Source organism: Pogoniulus pusillus, chromosome 44 (genome assembly GCF_015220805.1).
Source record: "Pogoniulus pusillus isolate bPogPus1 chromosome 44, bPogPus1.pri, whole genome shotgun sequence".
Taxonomy (NCBI): Eukaryota; Metazoa; Chordata; class Aves; order Piciformes; family Lybiidae; genus Pogoniulus; species Pogoniulus pusillus.
In genome coordinates this window covers 347,391-370,528 of record NC_087307.1, presented here as the reverse complement: position 1 = coordinate 370,528, position 23,138 = coordinate 347,391, and the positions used below count along the sequence as shown (strand labels likewise).

General features: G+C 48.9%; 3 protein-coding genes across 3 annotated transcripts in view; 2 read left to right on the top strand and 1 right to left on the bottom strand.

Annotated features, from left to right (window-relative positions):
• LOC135192824 (deleted in malignant brain tumors 1 protein-like) overlaps positions 1-23,138 on the top strand; it is a 501,013-nt gene that overhangs the window by 425,769 nt on the left and 52,106 nt on the right. The window contains 1 exon segment of the mRNA XM_064176200.1: positions 3,395-3,406. Coding sequence (XP_064032270.1) covers positions 3,395-3,406 — 12 coding nt within the window.
• On the bottom strand, positions 1,895-2,875 carry LOC135192835 (olfactory receptor 14A16-like). Its single transcript, XM_064176211.1, has one exon. The coding sequence runs from the start codon at positions 2,873-2,875 to the stop codon at positions 1,895-1,897; it is 981 nt and encodes a 326-aa protein (XP_064032281.1).
• On the top strand, positions 19,728-20,660 carry LOC135192802 (olfactory receptor 14A16-like). Its single transcript, XM_064176186.1, has one exon. The coding sequence runs from the start codon at positions 19,728-19,730 to the stop codon at positions 20,658-20,660; it is 933 nt and encodes a 310-aa protein (XP_064032256.1).

Genomic DNA, 23,138 nt, shown 5'->3' with positions numbered 1-23,138 from the left:
GATCTCTGAGAATTGTGAAGTAAATTCAGAGCTATGGGAGAGATATTGGACAGTTCACTCGTCCACAACATCAGCTACCACTATGAACTAACGAAGACGTGGCGGACTTGCGCTCTCCAGAAGCTGTGACGTTCGTCTGGACTTTTGGGTTTTGAACGTTTGACTTGCCGTCACTTGCAGAAATAGCCTTTGGGATTATTAATTGGGCTTGGGTGGTCGGTTTGCCAGATTATTGTTACTAGCAAAAGTTCTTAACAGATGCATTCTCTTCATCTTAGCACCATTGACCTGCACTCCTACCAAACACAGCCCATATAAGATCGAACGTGGGTTGCTCAAAGAAAAGAAGAGGGTATCATGGGAAGCTTTCTCCTGCAATGAGGTATGGAATGTAATCATCAAACCCTGTGATGAGAAGTGTCCTTGGAGCCTTACAGGCTCCCAGGGGTCTAGGCTGAGAACCATAAGCAACCCATGCACAGCTGTCAGGGGGTGGAATCTGCCAGCCCCTGGGGCGGGCACAGCCCAGGGGTCTGACCCTGGCCAGCCCCCCTGGGTGGGAGCCTCAGGGTGTTTACCGTAAGATAACATATCTCTGCATTACACTTAACTTGGAGCCAATCTGTACTGTCCACTTGTACCAATCTCAAGCTAAGTTAGTTGTGTACACCCCTTTTTGGGGCTATAAAAATCACTGCATTGCCCTAATAAATCGCACTGCTGCACAGTAGCCACAGAGTCGACTCTCAGTGCCCCGATCTCTCGTCGCACCAGTCTCCGTCCTCCGACAGGCATGGATTGGCCTCCTCCTCTCTCCTGCACTTCTCTGTCTTTGACCCCTTCCACAAGCCCTGACTGTGCCAGGATCTATGGGAAGTGCCAGGATTCAGTTCAGTATTGATGAGGCAATGGTGTGCCTGCAGGCAAAGCAGGTAGGTAAGAGGAACTGTGAAGGGAAGGAATGGGGGTGCAGGTTGTTGATTTAATTAGCCAATGTGATCAACGTTCATGGGGAGTGGAGCACCTGATCCAAAGACTACCTGAGGAATCCCTCCTGAGCAGAACTCAAAGTGTATATGAGAGATACAAGTTGTACAATAAATGTCTTTGCTTGGGGGTCTGTGCTTCTATTTGCTACTATCCTCTCCCTGCATGGTCATTCCCTACAAGAAAGACTGATGATTCCCTCTCCTGCGACTTTCCAGCCCAGCCCAGCTCCCACAAGCTCTTCCCACATCCTCTGTCTTCTGTCCACAAGTAATATCCTCTCCCAAGTACAGACCAGTCTGCTCTGGCCTCACAGCAGTGTGCTCCACTGCAGGGTGCTCTGGGCAGTTTCACTACAATCCCAGTCCCCCTGCATGACACAGCAGCTGCTGGGGGATGAAGAGGAATGAACCCAGAGGTGGGGAGCACCCATGGCACACTGCATGAAGACATGCTCTGGTATGATGGCACTGCTGCTCTGGAGGTCAGGAGTGGCTCTAGCCTGTCCCTGGCAGCAGTCTCAGCACTTCCATGCCACAGGATGCTGAGCAAGTCACAAGAGAAGCCCCAACCCAAGGACTCAGGAGGAGAGTGTGGAAGTGAAAACAGAGCAAATCAGGAGAGTCCAAGCACTGGGGCTCCCTGGCACTGCTGCCCTGCTGGGACTCTTTTCCCATCTGTCTCTTCATACAAGCTCTGTCCTACAGCTCCAGAGAAGGCTTGGAGGAAGTATCTCAGAGCAACAAGTCCCTGCAGGGTCCTTGCTTGTGCTGGACACAGAGGAAGCACAGCTCCCCATGTCTGCACCTTCTGAGTCAGATCACAAAGGCCAACACTCAAACAGAAATGGTCTGAACCAAGACATTTCTGAAGCAACAACATTCACACAGCACTAGCAGCATCCAAACTAGAGAAGCCAGGCTGGGACTGCAAAGAGTGAGGTCAGAAGTGCTCTGTAAAAGAAGACAAACATTCGTTGCTTCAGTTTCCTCAGGGCATCCTTGAGCTCCCGGTTCCTCAGGCTGTAGATGAGAGGGTTCACTGTGGGAGGCACCACTGAGTACAGAACTGACACCACCAGGTCCAGGGCTGGGGAGGAGATGGAGGGAGGCTTCACATCAGCAAAGATGCCAGTGCTGAGAAAAAGGGAGACCACAGCCAGGTGAGGGAGGCAGGTGGCAAAGGCTTTGTGGCGTCCCTGCTCAGAGGGCATCCTCAGCACTGCCCTGAAGACCTGCACATAGGACACCACAATGAACACAAAACAGACAAATACTAAACACAGAGTGACCACGAGCAGCCCAACTTCCCTGAGGTAGGCTGTGGAGCAGGAGAGCTTGAGGAGCTGGGGGATTTCACAGAAGAACTGGTGCACAGCATTGCCCTGGCAGAGGGGCAGGGAAAATGTGTTGGCTGTGTGCAGCAGAGCAGTGAGAAGCCCACTGGCCCAGGCAGCTGCTGCCATGTGGACACAAGCTCTGGTGCCCAGGAGGGTGCCATAGTGCAGGGGTTTGCAGATGGCAACGTAGCGATCGTAGGACATCACAGTGAGGAGATAAAACTCTGCTGCAACCAAGAAAACAAAGAAGAAGACCTGAGCAGCACATCCTGCATAGGAAATGGTCCTGGTGTGCCACAGGGAATTGGCCATGGACTTGGGCACAGTGGTGGAGATAGCACCTAGGTCGAGGAGGGAGAGGTTGAGGAGGAAGAAGAACATGGGGGTGTGGAGGTGATGGTCACAGGCTATAGCAGTGATGATGAGGCCATTGCCCAGAAGAGCAGCCAGGTAGATGGCCAGGAAGAGCCAGAAGTGCAGGAGCTGCAGCTGCTGTGTGTCTGTGAGTTCCAGGAGGAGGAAGTGGGTGATGGAGCTGCTGTTGGACATTTGCTGCTTCTGGGCACAGGAGACTGTCAAAGGGCAGAAGTTAGGACACAATTCCTGGAGACAATTCCATGGCTGCTTCCCAAAACATCTCCTTCTCTTCCCTTGCAGGAACTTTGTGCACTCTCAGCTTCACACTCTGGCAGTCATTCTGGCAGGAGGCAGCTGTCCTGTCCTCTGTCTCATATGGTGCAGCTGGGAAGATGTACTGTGGAGCATGTCCTCCTTCTCTTATCTAGAAGAGAGATCCCAGAGGCTGTGATGTGTGGCAGCTTCACAAGCTCCAGGAACTGCAGATCCCTTCTCCTGCAGCAGAGACTCAGCATGTTCTGTGCTGTGAAGCTTCCTCCTCTCTGTCAGCATCCCACTCCTGCCCACCTAGAAGCTCATTCTGCCTTCCTCATCTCACTGAGATCTCCTGGCAGTGCCCTCAGCCCTGCTGCACTGTGCATGGGAGCTGCTCCTGGGCAGAGCTGTCTCTCTGCAGCGCTGCCCTCTTGCCAGCAGCTCCCCCCAGCCCAGGAGCCTGGCCCAGCTCAGCAGCAGAAGACTATTCCATGATTCCAGTGACCCCTCTGATGGTTTTCATTTCAAAGCTGTGAACCTCAGAGACTGAGAGAACCTGGAGAGACCTCTCAGGATGTCTGATGCAAACTCCAAATTCTGCTGGAGCAGTAATGGGTCCCAGTGAGGACCATCAAGGAGAAAGCCTCCACAGGGGCTCATTAGAGAAGAAAGCTGGAAACAACAACAACAGAGAGGTCAAGACAAGGTCGAGGTTGATCTCATGCTGGGGAAACCTGTACGGGGCTCAAGGCTGGACCCAAGCCCCTGTCCTGTTTGTACTGGGAAAGGAGATCCTGTGCCTCACTCACTCTTCACAGCTCGTCCTGGAGCTGTGTGGAATGTGGAGAAGAGCAATGCTAAGGGCAAGTCTGTGGTGCAAGAGCTCCCAGGCTCCTGAGGCTGGATGAGGAGGCAATGAGGCCTCAGGGCTGGAAGCAGGAGCTCTCTCCTCATAGGCATTATTGGCAGAGACGACAGCCAGAACCAAGGCCATGAAGAGCTTGGATCCATCAAGGAGCTTTTGGCTCTACCACATCTCTGTTATCTCCACCTCAGTCTGTCCTATGATGCTGCACCACCTGAGCCTCTTAGCTTCCAGGCTGTAGTCTCCACCCATCTTGCTCTGCCTTCCTTGCATCTCTGCCCCATCTTGCTGTCACCTTCCCTTATAGCTCCCTCTCTGCTCTCCTTGGTCTTCCTTGACACACAAAGCTGATCCAGGCTCCTGCTGGCTGACACAGCTCTGTCCTTGCAGTGACATTTCTTTCTCCTCATTTCCAGCCTGGACCTCCCCAGCTCCACTTTGTGCCATTCTTTCTTTCTTTCTCATGCTGTTCTTCACTGTGCAGAAAAGCATCACCGTGTCTCAAAGCACTCTCAGGCTACTCCTGGGATGTCCTCAGTCTGCACACCACTGAGTCCAGGCACCTCAGCCTCTCTCTACTGGCCAAGCTGCAGAGGGGAGGCCTCATCTTGGGCACTTCTGGGCACTCCAGGTGTTTTCAGATGAAAACGAAGTGGTCACAGGGCAAGACAGACAGAGTGAGACTGTTCACCAAGGCCTTCAGTGGCTGGACAAGTGGCAATGGCTTTGAACTGAAAGAGGGCAGAGTTAGATTGGACGTAAGGAAGAAACATTGCACAGTGAGGGTGGCAGGACACAAGAACAAGTTGCTCAGAGAAATAAATGCCTCAGCCCTGCAAGTGTTGAGGTTCAGGAACTTTGAACAACCCTGACTAGGGAAAGATGTCCCTGCCTGTGGTTTGGGAGCTGGACTAGATGATAGTTTAGGTCTCTTCCAAGACCAACCTCTCCTTGATTCTCTGATTCTAATATCCCCAACTCCTTCTCCACAGGGCAGCACCACCAGAGTTGGTGTTTTAATCTGGCCTAGTCCCCAACATCTCCATCCAAAAGAAAACAATTGCCACTTCTAGAGTGGGAATGGTAATGGGTGTGGAGAAGCAATCCAAGGCCCAAATGCACCTCACTCAGAAGAGGAAAGCAGGAGGATGCAAATTTGGCACAGTAAAAGAATTTGTTAGAGTTTAGGAAACTTTGAGGTTTATTCAGGTTCAGTTTTATCACAGAATCTCAGAATGTCAGGGGCTGGAAGGGGCCTCGAAAGCTCATCCAGTGCAGCCCCCTGCCAGAGCAGGATCATCTCTACCAGATCACACTGGAATGCATCCAAGTGGGTCTTGAATACCTGCAGAGAGGGAGATATTCTCATTTATGCCAAGTTTCATTCTGCTGCTGCATGCAAGAAACAACCAAAAGTCAATGTGGGGTCAGGTGAAAAATATTCTGAGAGGAAAATCATCCTGGGGTCTGGCTGGAATGATTTTACCCAGAGATTGGGAGTGAAAGGCGTAAGGGAAGGCCTCCTGTTGAGTCACAAAGTTCAGAATGGACTCCCTCTCACACTAAACTCCGTCAGAGAGAATCCTAGGTGGGGTTAAATCCAATTCTAGTCCCACTCTTGGCACCTGGTTTATGACAGAGAGTCTGGGATTTCAATGCAATGCTTTAACACTGTGGGGCCTATGGAACTTTAAGGAAGCAGCAGTTTCAAGTCCCTTACCTCACTCTCCAAGTGAATCCTAAGCTCAGGTTGTGGGGTGTCATAGCTATGCTTATTCATTTCATAGCCACTCATCAGGTACAATGCCTGCAGGGACTGAGATCAGGATTCCACAGAGCTTCTGAGCAAATCACACACCGAGATAGATTTGCACAGGCAGAGAGAGTAACCTGCAGCTGTGATCACAGAATCCTAGAGTCATGGAATCTGCAGCCATGGTGGCATTGTCATAGCTCTCTGCTTTGGAGCACCCCAATCCACCTCTGACTGATGCACAGATGGGGTTGATGGCTCCTGTCATTTGTGACCTTGTGTCCCACAGGCACCTCTCGTACTGCTGGGCAGTGACTTTCTGGGGTGATGCTGGTACCACATGGGGAGCTGCTTCTTGGGATTTGGAATTTCCAGGATCTCATCACTCTTCCTCCTTCTTCATCCAGGCAGCCTCATCTGTCAGCTGTTCCTAAAGAATCTGCTTGTGCAGGGATAAACTCTTCTTTTAGAGGAGAAACTAGGACAAGGAGGAAAGGGACTTGTGCTGGACATGTTGAAACATGGATATAAAAGTGCTCCTAAAGAGTGCAGCCAGCTTGGGGCTGGGAAACAGTGTCCTGGACTGGAGTCATTTCTGTTCTCCAGTCTCGGGTAGCTTCTGGCCTCAAACTGGGACAAGTAGCCCCATTAGCAGGTTACAACCCACACCTCCTGGCTGGGAGACTCTGTGGTAGGCCTGATGGGCCCAAAATAGGCTTATACATGTCCAGGTATGTTTTTCTGCTCCACAAGAGAAGCAATCATAGGAAAGAAGACAAAAGAACCTGGAGCCACTGAGTCTAAGGACTCTGCCTGACCAGACTTGTCTTGGTCCTGTGATAAACAAGGTACACACACTTAGCTTGTGCCTGACTTGTGCAAGGCCTGTGGTTTCCCCAAATTTGGGCTTTGCCTAATATGGTCAGGTTTGGCTAACTGCCATTCTGATTGGCTATTCTGTGTCCAAAGGGCAATTGATCTTGGCCCACATTGATAAAACAGATATGCAAGTAAACGTAGTGTGCTCTGCTGTGCTGTGCCATCGTATTTGTGCCTGCCATTGCCTGCAGCCATTGTTTACTGCTTTATTGTATGCCTGGAAAATCCACTGTCTCGAGTTTACCAGGAACACAATTGGCCTGCATAGCCAGTGTGACATGGTGCTGAGACTACACATCACAAGACATCCTATCTGCACCTGAAAGTCTCCTGCTAAGATGAGAAGTCCTGGAGATACACAAATTATCCAGAGGAGCCAGGAGACAAGGTTAGAGATTGTCTGCCTCCCTTCCCCAGAAGCCTGGGAAGAATCAAGTCTCAGCAGCCGACAGGACAGAGCCCCCTGGAAGCGTTTGGGCACTGTCTGGGTCTGTGGCCTGTCCCTGCAAGTTGGTATGATAATTTTCTGAGTAAATACTTAAAAGCCTCTTTGAAATTCTCCATTACCTTCTGCCATAAGCAGAAAGAGCTCCTTGAGTCCACCTCGTGGGCAAGCAGTGCATGGGCTGCAAGTAGCATTGGACTGCAGGAATCTTCTCTTCCACTTCCTCAACTTTATCCATCCGAGGGACTTTGCCATAGCCCACACTGTTTGCAGCCAGATTTGGCACCACTGCCACAGCCCTTTGTGACTGCACTGCTGCAGGGGTTCCATCACTTTTACCTTTACTTTCCTCTGTTCTATTCAGTACAAATGGGAACCAGATTGTTTCCTGACTCCATGCTTCAGGGTCAGTGAGATATGGGCCATGTTCAACCACTTCAAAGTCTCAAGGCAGGACATTTTGCTGCTCTGTGAGCAGTCTGTCTGCCTGGTGCTGTGGCCTTCCCTCCCCTGCTTCAGTCACAGACTGTGTCTTTAACCCCTATCTCCCTGACACTGCCTCTGAAAAAGGTGAAAACCTCACTTGTAGCCTGTTTGTTCCTGCATCTCTCTCATCTCCAAACTACAACCAGACCTACAATAGCAGCCAAAATCAGCAAGTTCAAAATTATTACGCAGGCCACTGGGTAACTCAGCTCTTCCAAATAACTCCTAGTCTCTGACACCAGTGTAACATACAGTACACCCTCAGTGACATCCCTAAACCCTAAAACATTCATAACAAACTCTCCACCCTTCACTAGCACAGGTTTTACTGAGTCCCAGACCATCTTAGCAAAGAATGAACACACCTGGTAGTGCACCATAGTGGTAAAACACTGCTGAACTGATAAAGTCAGAATTGAGGCAATAATGGGCCAAAATATATCAAACAAATTCATTTTTCCCTGACTTCCTTATCCTAATTATCAATTAAAAGAAAAAAACAAACCAAGATTGTGTCCCACGTTTGGAAAAGCACCAAAATTAATGTCCTGGGTTAGGGTGGATCCCTCCCCAGGGAGAATAAACTCACCACAACACAGATTTTTTTTCTTTGGAAAGTCAGAGAAAGATGAAATTCTATTTCTCATAGTGTAAGTATGACAGTGTAAAGAGAGATAAACCACTAGAGAAGAAAAGAAAAACAATGCAATATCTTTAAGGGAGATTGGGAAGGGGTCAAGCAGCAGTGAAGCAGCAAAAGCAGCAGCAGCCAAAACAGCAGCTGGGGAAGATAGGCAGGCACAGCTCAAGCAGCAGCAGCCAGCAAGGGGGCAGAACAAGCTGTGCTTCTGGACATAAAGCTCTTGATGCTGCAACTAATTTATGTTGATTTATCTATTGTTGCCATTATATGGCCTATCCCTGGAATGTTCACCCCTCCCCTATGTCTGAGCTAGAAAATCAGCTCAAATGGCCACAGTCTCTTCTCCCAGGCAACCCGCAATAGAAAAGGGGACAGAGTCTCAAGTTGTGCCTGGGGAAGTGCAGGCTGGATGTTAGGAGGAAGTTCTCCCTAGAGAGAGTGATTGGCATTGGAATGGGCTGCCCAGGGAGGTGGTGGAGGCACCGTCCCTGGAGGTCTTCAAGAAAAGCCTGGATGAGGCACTTAGTGCCATGGTCCAGTTCACTGGCTAGGGCTGGATGCTAGGTTGGACTGGATGATCCTGGAGGTCTCTTCCAATCTGGTTGATTCTATGATTCTATGAAAATTAATTAACAATATTCATTTCAGAAAAAAATATCATCTCACATTAATTATTTCCCCTTCATAACAGAGACCCCTACCCAAAATACCCCCTCCATCTTCTGGACATGTACAGGGAACTGAGTAGGGACTGGATCTTTGATGGAAGCCAGCGAGAGGCTGACCAATGGGGCATTATCCGGAGGTGCCATAAGGAGTAGCTGATGCCCTGCACTGTACAGGGGATCCACTGGGACATCCCAGTGGCACATCCACTGGGAATTTTGGCTGTGTGCTCTCTTTGTGAGAATGCCCACAATAGATGCTTGTTATGCAACACCCAGCATGAAGATGTTGAATTCCTGATACTGGTGACAGGATGACACCGGGAGATGCCAAGGCCTGGACCTGCCCTCCCTAACCCTGAGACAACCTAAACCACTGCAGAAAGAAGGTGCTTGCCCCTGCCCTATCACCAACACAGTCACCTGTGACATGACAAAAGACTGTAGAATCTGTCCTCAGGCTTATGGTGCACCTGCTCAGGCAGAACAAAAGTGGATGTCATGAGCAGGGGCAAAGCTCAGCTGCTTACCTCAGTTGAGATGGCCTCTCATCAACTGAGACACGTGGGATGACTCTAGGAGCTGCACAGTCATGGCCACCAGGGATCATGGAATCATAGAATTGCCTGGTTGAGAAAGAGAGATGTAGTACAGGAGGCACATAACATCCACAGCCTTTCCCTCATCCACCATGTGGGTCATCTTGTAGTAGAACGAGTTCAAGTTTGTCAAGCAGGCCATGCCTTTCATAAGCCTATGTTGCCTGGGTCTGATCCCCAGGTCTGCCTGGATATGCTGCATGATGGCCCTCAAGGTGATCTGCTCATGACCCTTCCTGTCACTGAGGTCAGACAGGTCTGTAGTTTCCCAGATCCTCCCCACAGACTTTCTCTTCAAAAGGCATCACATTTTCCAACTTCCTGTCAAGTAGAACTTCCCCACTCTGTCATGACTGTTGATAGATGATGGAAAGGGGCTTGGAGATCAACCTTACCAGCTCCTTCAGCACTCTGGAGTGGATCCCACCTGGCCCCACAGACCTATGTACATCCAAGTAGTCATCATAGAATCATAGAATCAACCAGGTTGGAAGAGACCTCCAAGATCATCCAGTCTAAGCTATCCCCCAGCCCTGTCCAATCAACTAGACCATGGCACTAAATGCCTCAGAAGCTTTGGCAAGTAGATAATTTCAGATGGTCTTCTGCCTGTGCAAAAATTAAACCTTACTCAGCATTTACCTAATAGTGAAGGCAACCTATGGGAAGAGTTTCTGCCATTTCACTGTCTAGTGATCCTGCTTAGAAGTTCTTTGTCTTCAACAAAGGGAACTACCTAGAAAAAGTATATCATAGAATCAACCAAGTTGGAAAAGACCCCCAAGTCAAGCAGATCCCTCACCATTTCCTCTTGGAACAAGGGAGCTTTATTCTTCTCCCCATCCCTGCCTTCTGGAACAGGACACTGAGAACCCAGGGAACAGCTGATCTTATTGTTAAAGACTGAGGCAAAGCCTGCACTAAGAAACTCAGCCTTATCCTCATCCTTTGTGATGTGCATTGTGTCCTCATATCAAACCTTGTTTTCTCCTGTGCATGCAGGAGAACTCCAAAGCTGAACCAGAAATGAGCAGGAAGTGTAGGATAAAAAACAAGTAAAGAAGTAAAACAAATCCTTAAAATGAGTCTCTTGATCCTGCATGTTTGTGTGAATGGTGCTGGAGGTGTCAGGCTTGTCCAGGAGACAAAGACTCACAGTGAGGGCCGAACAGGTTTTGCAAGAATCTGATCAAGACCCTTCCCCTTTCCTGCAGCTCCAGAAAGCACAAACATCTCTTTTGATGGAGACATGGATGAGGAGCTTGAGGAGAACAGAGAGAATGAACGAGATCAGAAGGAAGATGAAGATGACGAGTCCAAGGAGGTGAAGGAGGATGTGGAAGAGGAGGAAATAAATAGGAGGAAGATGAAGAGAAAGAGCAGGATGGTGCAGCAGCCCTCTCTGTGCCAACCATGCAGGCAAATCAATGCCCTGAATGTGGGCAGATTCTCACCGTACTTGGAACTGGTGAAGCACTGCTGCCTGCACCCCAGTGCCCAGTACTTTGTGGTAACTGCAGCAAGAGCTTCACCCTCAGCTCCAACCTCACCTGGCATTGCCTCATCCACACCAGGAAGATGCTATACAGCTGTGACAACTGAGGCAAGAGCTTCTGCCATGCCTCCTGCTGCTTCCAGCATTGCTGTGTCCATGCCAATAAGAGGCCATATATCTGAGGTGGCTGCAGCAAGAGCTTCCATGGGAACTTGATGGTCATCACTCACTGGCAAGCCCACACCTGCCAGAATCTCTTCACCTGCACCGACTGCAGCAAGAGCTTCAGATGCGGATTCAACCTCAGCTGGCACCATCACACCCACACCAGTGATGAGCCCATTCCAGGGGACATATCAATATACTGAAGAGCACTGCCAGGGTAAAAGTGACCCCCATGGAGGACTTTTACCACAGACTGAAGCCAACTGACCTTATTTCCACACAGATTTTTAGAGGCAGGGGGCTCCAGCAGGAACAAACCCTCTGCTCCCCACTAAACACCAATTAGTGATGATGAGAATGATGAATAGTGTTGAGTCAGCACAGCTCCACCACTGCAGCTGGGCTTAGCTTTGCTGGGATTTGCCTGGATTTTCCCCACCCTCTCCATTGGCCTTTGCACAGTTGCAATGATGAAGACCAAAAATTAACAAAATCCTGTCTTTTGTGGGTTTATTTTAGTCATTCCTGCCCAAAATGCCCAAATTGAGCAATATTTCTTCCCTAGGGTGATGCTGGATCTGTGTGCCCAGTTAGGTGAATTTTTTTTTGTGAGGTTCTCAGGGCAGTCTTGAGAGTGTCTTGAGAGGGCCTCAAGTGACATCCCAGAGAGGAAGATGTGAAGGAAGCCTTTGGAGGGTCTCATGGAGTCTTGGGGGAGAATCAGGAGTTCCTCCAGGGGGTTGTCCAGGGCAGTAACAGCAAGAAACTACCCTGGGATTCCTCCCTCAGCTCTGTCCTGCACATTTTGGTGTCCTAGAGGTGCTTGTCAGCAGAGGATCTCCATCCACATGGAGATGGGAGTGCCTCCTCCTGCCCTGAGTGTGTGGCGGGAGCCAATTTATCAGGAACATGTAAGCAGTAGGCCTCTTGGATGGCAGAGGCATTGGTAGGGGGGAGGATTGGAGCACTGGGGAGTGTAGATTTAGTTTTTTGGGGATGGGAGAAACTTCAAGGGGGTTTGCCATGGTAATTGCTTTGTAATGCCTATTGCTGTATTCTCTCTCTAAATATAACTCTGTATTTTCTCTCCAATTTGATTTGAGAGTTTAATCTCTGTTGGCTCTCTGTAAAAAAACTACGACACTCACCCCCTCACACTTTGGAAATCACCCAGACTAGATGCAGCTGGATCTGGAAATTGAATGAAGCTTATTATTTACAGCTTAGCACAATATACAAGCAGATATTTACAGTAGATACAGTTATAGACAGAAATATACAAGGTACAAGGTAATACAGAAACACAACAGCCCTCCCAGAAACCTGAGTCCCCAGGAGGGGCTCCCAATTGCCCCTTCATCTTCCCCATACCCGTCTCAACCTTACCCCATGTCATGGAGAGTAGCAAAAGCTCTCTAAGCTTTTGCTACATTGTGTAGTTTCTAGTGCCTCACATTCAAGCCAAAAGCATCGAAAAACCAAAACAATCTTTCAGTCCCATGGGAAGATTTCTCCCTAGGGTAAGTGAAAGGTAAACACTGGCCATGTTTCCCTTTCACTTGGCCTTGCTTTCCAGACAACAGGGTATTGTTTTGATTAGTAGAAACGACTATCTTAGGCCTGCCCAGCACCTGCAGGTGGGCTGGCTTGAGGAGTGGTCTTTATATTGTTTAGGTAATGTTATCCAATTGTATTAGTTGCTACTGTTTTTTACCAATGTATGTGAACAACGTAAAAGTGGTCCGAATTGTGGGCTAGTCCTATTTTGAAACATTATAAAAATGGTGGACAGGCCAGGATCGAGGCCCCCTAGCCCTTCCCTTGCCTTGCCTTGCCCTTCTGGGTTTTTCCAGCCTTTCTGGTTTTTTCCCGGACTTCTAACAACAACAAGCTGCTTGCCGATCCAGCCTCGCCTCGGGCGGACACCCCGAGCCGCAGAGGCAGGAAGCCTGCATATACCTGGACCCTCATCGGGAGAAAGGGACTCCCTACCAAGCTACAGACTGTGAGTAGCTGACGAACTGTTAACTCAAACCTCAGAGACTTTAAAGAACTCTCATCATAGACTCTTTAATTTGCCATTTTCGGAAATGTTACTTTGATCTCAATCAAAAGAATTCACAGTGGTGGTGTAGTTTCGGGAAGAGGGAATTCGCATTTTTGCAATAAATCACTGATAAAATAGTCAACGCCTCGCGTATTTTCCCCATAAACTCTGCCGCGAAACTGCGTTCCACGACACCCCAGTCCCAAGGAAGAATGGAGGTTCAGCCGGGGAGGGTTAGGAAGCAAAGTGGATTAGTCAGAGAAACGGAGGGTGAGGTTAGAGAGAGAGATGCAGCTCAGAGCTCCCCAGCAGGAGTAGTGCCTTATCTATGTTTTGATTCTTGTTCTTATACATCTCAGCAAGCCTATGAGGGAAGCAGACATCACCATCATTTTCCTTTCACAGCCTGTAATCTAGTCCTTCTCACCAAAACATTCTAGGCAGCTTCAAACTAGCACATCTTAATGTCCACATGAGTCATGGGCCCACCAAGCTAACAGTTCACCTCAGTGTTTCCAATCAAGGTCAAGATCACAGCTTGTGTTGACTTGAGAAATCCCTGCAGCTAGATCTGCCTGATGGTTGTGTGGTGCCTCTCAGCAGCTTTGCTTTCAGGCATGTATGCATCTGTGTGCTGCATCTTCACAGCAATCTTCTCAAGATGAGCATCAGGATCTTGCTGCAGATCTGCATACCAAACAGGCTTTCTTTTCCTCTGTCAACCATTCTTTTTCCAGTCCTTTAACCTTTAAGGTCCTTATCTTGATCTTTCTGATGAGGAAAAGAACTATGCTTTGTTTACAGATGGATCACAGGATCACAGGATATTAGGAATTGGAAGGGAAAGAAGGAGATCATCAAGTCAAATCCACCTGCCAGAGCAGGACAATACTATCTAACACAGATGACAGAGGAACACATCCACACAGGCCTTGAAAGTCTCCAGAGAAGGAGACCCCATGACCTCACTGGAAAGCCCATTCCAGTTCTCTGTAGCCCTTACAGTAAACAATTTCCTCCCTGTGTTGAGGCAGAACCTCTTTTGCTGCAATTTACACACATTGCTCCTCATTCTATCACAGGGAGCAAGTGAGAAGAGCCTGTCCCCTGCTCCTGGCCAGCCTTCAGATAGTTATAAACATTATAAACTCTAAGTCTTCTTTTCTCCAGGCTAAAAACCCCCAGGTTCCTCAGCTTCTCCTCATAGGCCATGCCCTCCAGTCCCCTAATCATCCTTGTAGCCCTCCACTGGACCCTCTCCAGCAGATCCCTGTCCCTCTTAAACTGGGGAGCCCAAAACTGAACACAGTATTGAAGATAAGTTCCTGTCATCTTGTTGGAAATGTGAAGATGGAAGTCAGCAGTCTGGAGTCCTACCAGGAGAGTCACTGAAGTGAGAGAGGGAGAAGGTGAATTCAGTCAATTTGCTGAGGTAAAAGCTGTCCAACTTGCTCTTGATGTGGCCAAATGTGAAAATTGACCTATCCTTTACCTCTACACCGACTCATGGATGGTAGCCAATGCTCTATGGGGTTGATCAAAGGACTGGAAACACAATGCTTGGCAGAGGAAAGGAAAGCCCATTTGGTGTGCTGATATGTGGCAAAACACTGACACAGATCTAGCTGCTAGGATTCCTCAAGTAGACACAAGCTGTGATCTTGACCTTGATTGGAAACACCAAACAGGTGAACTGTTTTTAGCTTGGTGGGCCCATGACTCATCTGAACATCAAGGCAGAGATGGAACACACTGATGGGCTCGCAATAGGTCAATTGACTTGTCCATGGACGCTATCACCCAAGTCATCTATGACTGTGACATTTGTGCTGCTATTAAGCAGGCTAAGCGAATCAAGCCCTTATGGTATGGTGAGAGATGGTCAAAGTACAAGTATGGTGAAGCCTGGCAGATTGACTACATCACTTTACCTCGATCTCGTTCTGGCAAGCAGTATGTGCTGATGATGGTAGAGGCCAGCACTAGATGGCTGGAAACCTATCCAGTTCCACATGCTACTGCACCTAGCACCATTCTTGGTGTCGCAGAAGGGTATTCTGCCACCACACCTTGAGTGCTCTGTCCAGTTCTGGGCCCCTCAATTTAAGAGAGATGTTGAGGTGCTGGAAGGTGTCCAGAGAAGGGCAACAAAGCTGGTGAGGGGCCTGGAACACAAAGCCTATGAGGAGAGACTGAGGGAGCTGGGCTTGTTTAGCCTGGAGAAGAGGAGGCTCAGGGGTGACCTCATTGGTGTCTACAAATACCTGAAGTGAGGTTGTAGCCAGGTGGGGGTTGGCCTCTTCTCCCAGGCAACCAGCAACAGAACAAGGGGACACAGCCTGAAGTTGTGCTGGGCAAAGTATAGGCTGGGTGTTAGGAGGAAGTTGTTGGCAGAGAGAGTGATTGGCATTGGAATGGGCTGCCCAGGGAGGTGGTGGAGGCACCGTCCCTGGAGGTCTTCAAGAAAAGCCTGGATGAGGCACTTAGTGCCATGGTCCAGTTCACTGGCTAGGGCTGGATGCTAGGTTGGACTGGATGATCTTGGAGGTCTCTTCCAACCTGGTTGATTCTATGATTCTACGCTAACTGTGGCGCAGGGGAGAAATTAATTGGTGCAAGATAGTATCGTATAAAAAAATATATAATTTATTAACTTCAACATTCTGAACTCTGCCACCCCCAACCACTGCATTTTTAATATTAAAAGGATCTACATGGTCATGAAAGACATTCTAGGATTAATACCACACCATAACCTATTAATAACTAGCAAACAATTCAAATTAGAAACAGAGAGAGGAGTTTTCCTGTGGCAAACACCACTCGGGGTCGATATGCTGCTTGCCCAACAGAGTAGGCTGAAAGCTCTTTCTGCTCTATGGCAGGAGGCAATAGAAATTACAGAGGCATTAAAGCATTCACTTACAAATTCTTATTAATTATCAATCGCCCTCCAGGGCTACGTCACAGCCTATTACTGGTGTCCAAACTTCAGGGGACTCTTTGCCCATGGACTTTGAGGCTGGAATCCTCCCACCTTCAGGGGAAAGGAGAATCTTCCTGGCTTCTGGGGGAATGAGTCTCTGACCTTGTTCTCCTGGTGAAGGATGCAATCTCTGCCCTTGTCTCCTGGCTTCTTCTGGATGCTCTGTCCAGGGCCTCTTGGCAGGAGCTCAGGTTGCAGAGGGAGTACGATGCTGTGCAGTCTGAGCACAGTCTCACTCTGGCTAGCAGGCTGATCACATGCAGACAAGTGGGGTCTGCTTCCTGGTAACTCAGCGGCAGTGGTGCTTACCAGGCAATAATAAGGCAGAGGGCATGCAATAGGTTGCACGGCTGCATGGAAGTCTAAGCTCCATAGGTAAAGGCAGCCAATACAGGATCTGGTCCTGATAACTCACTGCAGTGGCATGCAGGTGTGCACAGCTGGCTGGGAGACTATGGGAGATTCTGTCTCCATAATAACAGCAAAGCAAGTAGGCATAAGCAGTGCTGGTGAGTCTAGGCAAGCAAGGGAGCCTGAGCAAGGGAGCCTGAACAATGTGGGAGAGCCTGAGCACATTGTTTACCTGTGTGTCCCTATTTATCAAATGTGGGCCGAGATGAATGGCCCTTTGGACACTAGAATGACCAATCAGGTTGGCAATTAGCCAAAGCTTACCATAATAGGCAAAGGCCACAAGCCTGGACCTTCCAACTATAGGAATCACACAGGCCTTACACTAGGCAGGCACAAGCTGGGTGTGTGAGCTTACACAAACATGTTGACACAAACACATTCCCCAGCCTGGACCCTGGGCAGGCCAGACTTCATGGCACCAGGTCTGTTGTGCCCCTTTGTGCTCGTTATATGTGTTTACCTCTGGTGCGGGCAGAAAAACATGTCCAGGCAGGGCAAGGCCTATTTTTAGGCCTACAGGCCCTCCACAACACTTGGCTTGGAAAGACAAATCATGTGGAGAGATGGAACTCCAGAGAGAATAGTCAGACAATGGCACTCATTTCACTAACAATCTTGTGAGAAACTGGGCCAAAGTGCACAGCATTGAGTGGATCTACCACATACCCTACTGTGCTCCAGCTTTAGCATATAGTTTGCTGAAAACCTCTCTAAAAGCCATGGGGGTTGGAACTTTGTAAAACTGGGACAAACATTTAGCACAAGCAGCCTGGTTGGTAAAGAGTAGAGATTCGGTAAATCGAGCAGGACCCGCACAGTCAAATATCTTACAAACAATAGGTGGTGATAAAGTTCCTGTTGTATCTGAAAAGAATCTGTTAGGGAAAACTGTTTGGGTATTTTCTCCTTCAGGTGAAGGGAAACCTGCCCGAGGGGTGGTGTCTGCTGAAGGCCCTGGTCACACCTGCTGGGTAATGCAGGGGAATGTTGAAATCCAGTGTGTGCCACAGAGAAATCTAACCTCTGCTGAGAGAGTTTAAATTCAGAGTGTCTCGTACAAGCTGCTAGGAGTTTCTGTGTCAGGGATAATGTGGCATCCAAAGGAAGAATCCACAAGGAATCTACAGCACATGAGCACAAGCTCAATGTTGCCTGGGAGTGCCTGGTTTTCTATCATCTGTGAAGAGAGAAACTGTTTGCTGGTTTCTGAGCGTTTGAATCACCTACATCTGAGGTAGCTGGAATGGAAGAGGAACTGAAAAGATGGACTTTGCTGTTCATCATTGCAAATACTGCTTTTAGATTGGATGAGTAGTTTCATGCAAGCAATGGAATGAAATCAAAGCAGTGTATTGCAGTAGTTCAAAATAACCTTCGATCCTGGTCCTGGATTATAAACAAGAGATAGGAAATTCCAAAGCCATTGAATAAAAAATCAATAAAAAATAAGTAAACTCATAGCATCACAGAATCAAGCAAGTTGGAAGAGACCTCCAAGAGCATCCAGTCCAACCTAGCACCCAGCCCTGTCCAATCAACTAGATCATGGCACTAAGTGCCTCAGCCAGTCTTTGCTTGAACACCTCCAGGGATGGCAAATCCACCAGCTCCCTGGGCAGCCCATTCCAATGCCAATCACTCTCTCTGCCAACAACTTCCTCCTCACATCCAGCCTAGATCTCCCCTGGCAGTACTTGAGACTGTGTCCCCTTGTTCTGTCCCTGGCTGCCTGTCAGAAGAGATCAACCCCACCTGGCTACAACCTCCCTCCAGGTAGTTGTAGACAGCAATGAGATCTACCTTGAGCCTCCTCTTCTTCAAGCTGCACACTCCCAGCTCCCTCAGCCTCTCCTCACAGAGCTGTGCTCCAGGCCCCTACCCAGCCTTGCTGCCCTTTTCTGGACACCTTCCAGCACCTCAACATCTCTCTTTAATTGAGGAGCCCAGAACTGGACACAGTACTCAAAATAGGGCATTTGATATTCAAATAAGAAAATAGATAAGTCTGTACCATGCCACTGGATTGTTGTTTAATATAAAGAGTGCTGCACAAACTGTTTGTCCTTTTTCTTCTCTTTCCTTCACTCTTGCTCCTGGCTGGTCCCTTTGAATGGCTTTGCTGACCTTGGCTGAGACTTCTTCTTTGCATCCATGCAGATAGCAGCACTGTGGCCTGATTTATCTCAGAGTGGGGAGAGTTATCCATTTGTTCCCTTGTCCAGTCGGGTGGGGGAAAAATTCTAGGAGGTGTTTGTGTTATTTCTGAACTGTAAATAACTGTAAATATATGTAAATATATTCTGTACATATTCATTGTATTTATACTTTTACATTTAACTCTACTCTAAATACGGCTTTGTTTTTCTCCCAAGCTTTCTGAGCTAGTCTGGTAATTTTATTTTGGGGGGCAGGGTGTGAATTTCAAACCCTCCATAACATAGCTCCTCTCTACAACACCCTTCCCCAGGAAGAGAAATGAGGAAGAAGTGAAGGAAAGGATCTCTCGTGACAGGTTCCAGACAGCGGCCCTTTGACTTAAAAAATATCAATTCAGGCTCCCTCATCATCAGAGCAAGTTTGACACTCTCATGACATCCCTGTTGTTACTTCTGTGTTTTTTTAATGCTAACAAGCACCTGGGGAGGCTTTGTCAGTGATACTCCTTAGTGGGACACATTTACACTCCGGTAAACTTTGCAGTTTGCAATTCACCTCCTGAGAATCTTCCTGTCAGTGGCTATGGTTAACAGACTCAACAGCAAAGCCACCAGAGAGATCCTTAAATGTCTTGTGCTGGTCCTCTGCTGCTGAGCTGGGCCAGGCTTCTGGGCTGGGGGGACCTGCTGGCAGGAGGGCAGTGCTGCAGAGAGAAAGCTCTGCCCAGGAGCAGTTCATCTACACAGCACAGTAGGGCTGAAAGCACTGAAAGGAGATCTCAGGCAGATGAAGAAGGCAGAACAAGCTTCTAGGTGGGCAGGAGTGGGATGCTGACAGAGAGGAGAAAGCTTCACAACACAGAACATGCTGAGTCTCTGCTGCAGGAGAAGGGATCTGCAGCTGCTGGAGCTTGTGAAGCTGCCACACATCACAGCCTCTGGGATCTCTCTTGAAAGAAGAGGAGGAGGACATGCCCCAGAGCAGAGCTTTCCAACTGCAGTCAGAGGACTGGACAGCTGCCTCCTGCCAGAATGACTGCCAGAGTGTGAAGCTGAGTGTGCACAAAGTTCCTGCAAGGGAAGAGAAGGAGATGTTTTGGGAAGCAGCCATGGAATTGTCTCCAGGAATTGTGTCCTAACTTGTGCAAAGTCTTCTGCCCTTTAACAGTCTCCTGTGCCCAGAAGCAGCAAATGTCCAACAGCAGCTCCATCACCCACTTCCTCCTCCTGGAACTCACAGACACACAGCAGCTGCAGCTTCTGCACTTCTGGCTCTTCCTGGCCATCTACCTGGCTGCTCTCCTGGGCAATGGCCTCATCATCACTGCTATAGCCTGGGACCATCACCTCCACGCCCCCATGTACTTCTTCCTCCTCAACCTCTCCCTCCTCGACTTTGGCTCAGTCTCCACCACTATGCCCAAGTCCATGGCCAATTCCCTGTGGCACACCAGGACCATTTCCTATGCAGGATGTGCTGCTCAGCTCTTTTTCTATGTCTTCTTCATAGTAGGGGAGTTTTGTGTTCTCACCATCATGTCCTACGATCGCTACGTTGCCATCTGCAAACCCCTGCACTATGGCACCCTCCTGGGCACCAGAACTTGTGCCCACATGGCAGCAGCTGCCTGGGCCAGTGGGCTTCTCACTGCTCTGCTGCACACAGCCAACACATTTTCCCTGCCCCTCTGCCAGGGCAATGCTGTGCACCAGTTCTTCTGTGAAATCCCCCAGCTCCTCAAGCTCTCCTGCTCCACAGCCTACCTCAGGGAAGTTGGGCTGCTCGTGGTCACTCTGTGTTTAGTATTTGTCTGCTTTGTGTTCATTGTGGTGTCCTATGTGCAGATCTTCAGGACAGTGCTGAGGATGCCCTCTGAGCAGGGACGCCACAAAGCCTTTGCCACCTGCCTCCCTCACCTGGCTGTGGTCTCTCTGTTTGTCAGCACTGGCATCTTTGCTGACATGAAACCCCCCTCCATCTCCTCCCCAGCCTTGGACCTGGTGGTGTCAGTTCTGTACTCAGTGGTGCCTCCTGCAGTGAACCCTCTCATCTACAGCCTGCGGAACCGGGAGCTCAAGGATGCCCTGAGGAAACTGATCTCTGCATATTTCCAGAGGCAATGAACTGTTTCCTTCTGCAGAGCAGTTCTGTGCTCCCCTTCTATTCTCTAGTTTTGGCTACTGATGCTGGTGTTGCACTTGTGAGAATGTTGTTCCCCCAGAAATGTCTTGGTTCAGACCATTTCTGGTTAAGTATTGGCCTGTGTGAGTTGACCCAAAGACTGTAGACAAGGGGAACTGTACTCCCTGTGTCCAACACAAGCAAGGACCCTGCAGGGACTCTGAGATCCTTTCTCCAAGCCTTCTCTGGAGGTACAGGACAGTGCCTGTGTGTAGAGATGGAGGACAAAATAGTTCTAGCACAGCAGCAGTGCCAGGGAGCACCAGAGCTTGGGTAGTCCCAAACTGCTCTTTTTTCATGTTCCCACTCTCCAGATGAGTGTAGGGGCAAGTCCTGAGTAGTGTGCAGCTTGGGCACCATCCTGCTGCATGGTAGTGCTGGGGCTGCAGGCAGGGTGTCACGGAGGGGTATTCTGCCTCCTATGCCCATTGTGGCGGAGGGGAGAAATTAATTGGTAAGAGATCAATATTCTATAAAAATATATATTTATTAACTTCAATATTCTGAACTCTGCCACCCCCCACCACTGAATTTTAACATTAATATTTGTTCTTAAACGGTTATCAAAGCTATTATGGGAATATATCAAACTGTAACTATTATAACAGCTGGCATACATTCAAACTATAAACAGAGAGAGATTTCTCCATGGCTTAATGCCACTTGGGGTCGATATGCTATTTGCCCAGCAGAGGGCTGAAAGCTCTTTCTGCTCTATGGCAGGAGGCAATAGAAATTACAGAGGCATTAAAGCATTCACTTACAAATTCTTTTTAATTATCAATCACCCTCCAGGGCTACATCACAGCCTATTACTGGTGTCCAAACTTCAGGAGACTCTTTGCCCGTGGACTTTGAGGCTGGAATCCTCCCAGCTTCAGGGGAAAGGAGAATCTTCCTGGCTTCTGGGGAAATTACAGTCTCTGACCTTGTTCTCCTGGTGAAGGATGCAATCTCTGCCCTTGTCTCCTGGCTTCTTCTGGATGCTCTGTCCAGGGCCTCTTGGCAGGAGCTCAGGTGCAGGAGGATGATTGTGTCTCAGCACTGTCTCACACTGGCTAGCAGGACGATTGTGTGCAGACAAGTGGAGTCTGCTTCCTGGTAACTCGGCAGCAATGGTGCTTACCAGGTAGTGACAAGGTAGAAGGCATACAATAGGGTGCACAGCTGCATGGGAGTCTGAGCTCCATAGGTAAAGGCAGCCAATACAGGATCTAATCCTGATAACTCACTGCAGTGGCATGTAGGTGTGCACAGCTGGCTGGGAGACTATGGGAGATTCTGTCTCCATAATAACAGCAAAGCAAGTAGGCATAAGCAGTGCTGGTGAGTCTAAGCCTAATAATGAGTGAGTGAGCAAGCAAGGGAGCCTGAGCAAGCAAGTGAGCATGAGCTGGGGGGCCTGAGCACGTTGTTTACCTGTGTGACTCTATTTATCAAATGTGGGCTGAGATGAATGGCCCTTTGGACACTAGAATGGCCAATCAGGTTGGCAATTAGCCAAAGCTTACCACAATAGGCAAAAGCCACAAGCCTGGACCTCCCAGATATGGGAATCACACAGGCCTTGCACTAGGCAGGCACGAGCTGGGTGTGTGAGCTTACACAAACATGTTGACACAAACACATTCCCCAGCCTGGACCCTGGGCAGGCCAGACTTCATGGCACCAGGTCTGTTGTGCCCCTTTGTGCTTGTTATGTGTTTAGCTGTGGTTAAGGGCAGGAAAACATGTCCAGGCAAAGCAAGACATAAGCCTATTTTCAGGCCTACAGGCCCTCCACAACACAGGGACAGGACAAGGATACTTCTGACACAGTGCTGACCTCCAGAGCAGCAGTGCTGTCATACCAGGGCATCTCTTCATGCAGTGTGTCATGGATGCCCTCCACTCTGGACTCACTCCTCTTCACCCCCCAGCAGCTACTGTGTCCTCCTGAGGGGCTGGGGTTGTAGTGGGACTTCCCAGAGCACCCTGCAGTGCTTTGGGGTCAGACCAGACTGGGCTGTGTTTGAAAGAGTGCATTGGTGGTGGAAAGACAAGCCAGCAGGGAAGGCAAACAGCCTGGATGAGCAAACAGCTCCTGAAGGAATTGGGGGGGGAAAAAGAGGGTGTATCACCTCTGGAAGGAGGGGAAGGCTTCTCCTGACGTGTTTAAGGAGGTAGCCAGATTATGCAGGAGAAAAATTAGAGAGGTTAAGGCCCAGCTAGAACTTAGGCTGCCACCTCTGTGAAGGATAATAAAAAGCACTTTTAGAAATGTATCAGTGCTAAAAAGAAGGGCAAGAAGAGCCTCCACTGCTTACTAGACCAGGAGGGGAACACTATAACTGATGACGAGGAAAAGGCTGAGGTCCTGAATGCCTTCTTTGCCTCAGTTTTCAACAGTTAGGAGGGAGGAGGAGGCAAGTGGCCTCTTG

Coding starts and splice junctions, on each gene's coding strand:
- LOC135192835 (XM_064176211.1), bottom strand. CDS start 2,875: ATGTCCAACAGCAGCTCCATCACCCACTTCCTCCTCCTGGAACTCACA.
- LOC135192802 (XM_064176186.1), top strand. CDS start 19,728: ATGTCCAACAGCAGCTCCATCACCCACTTCCTCCTCCTGGAACTCACA.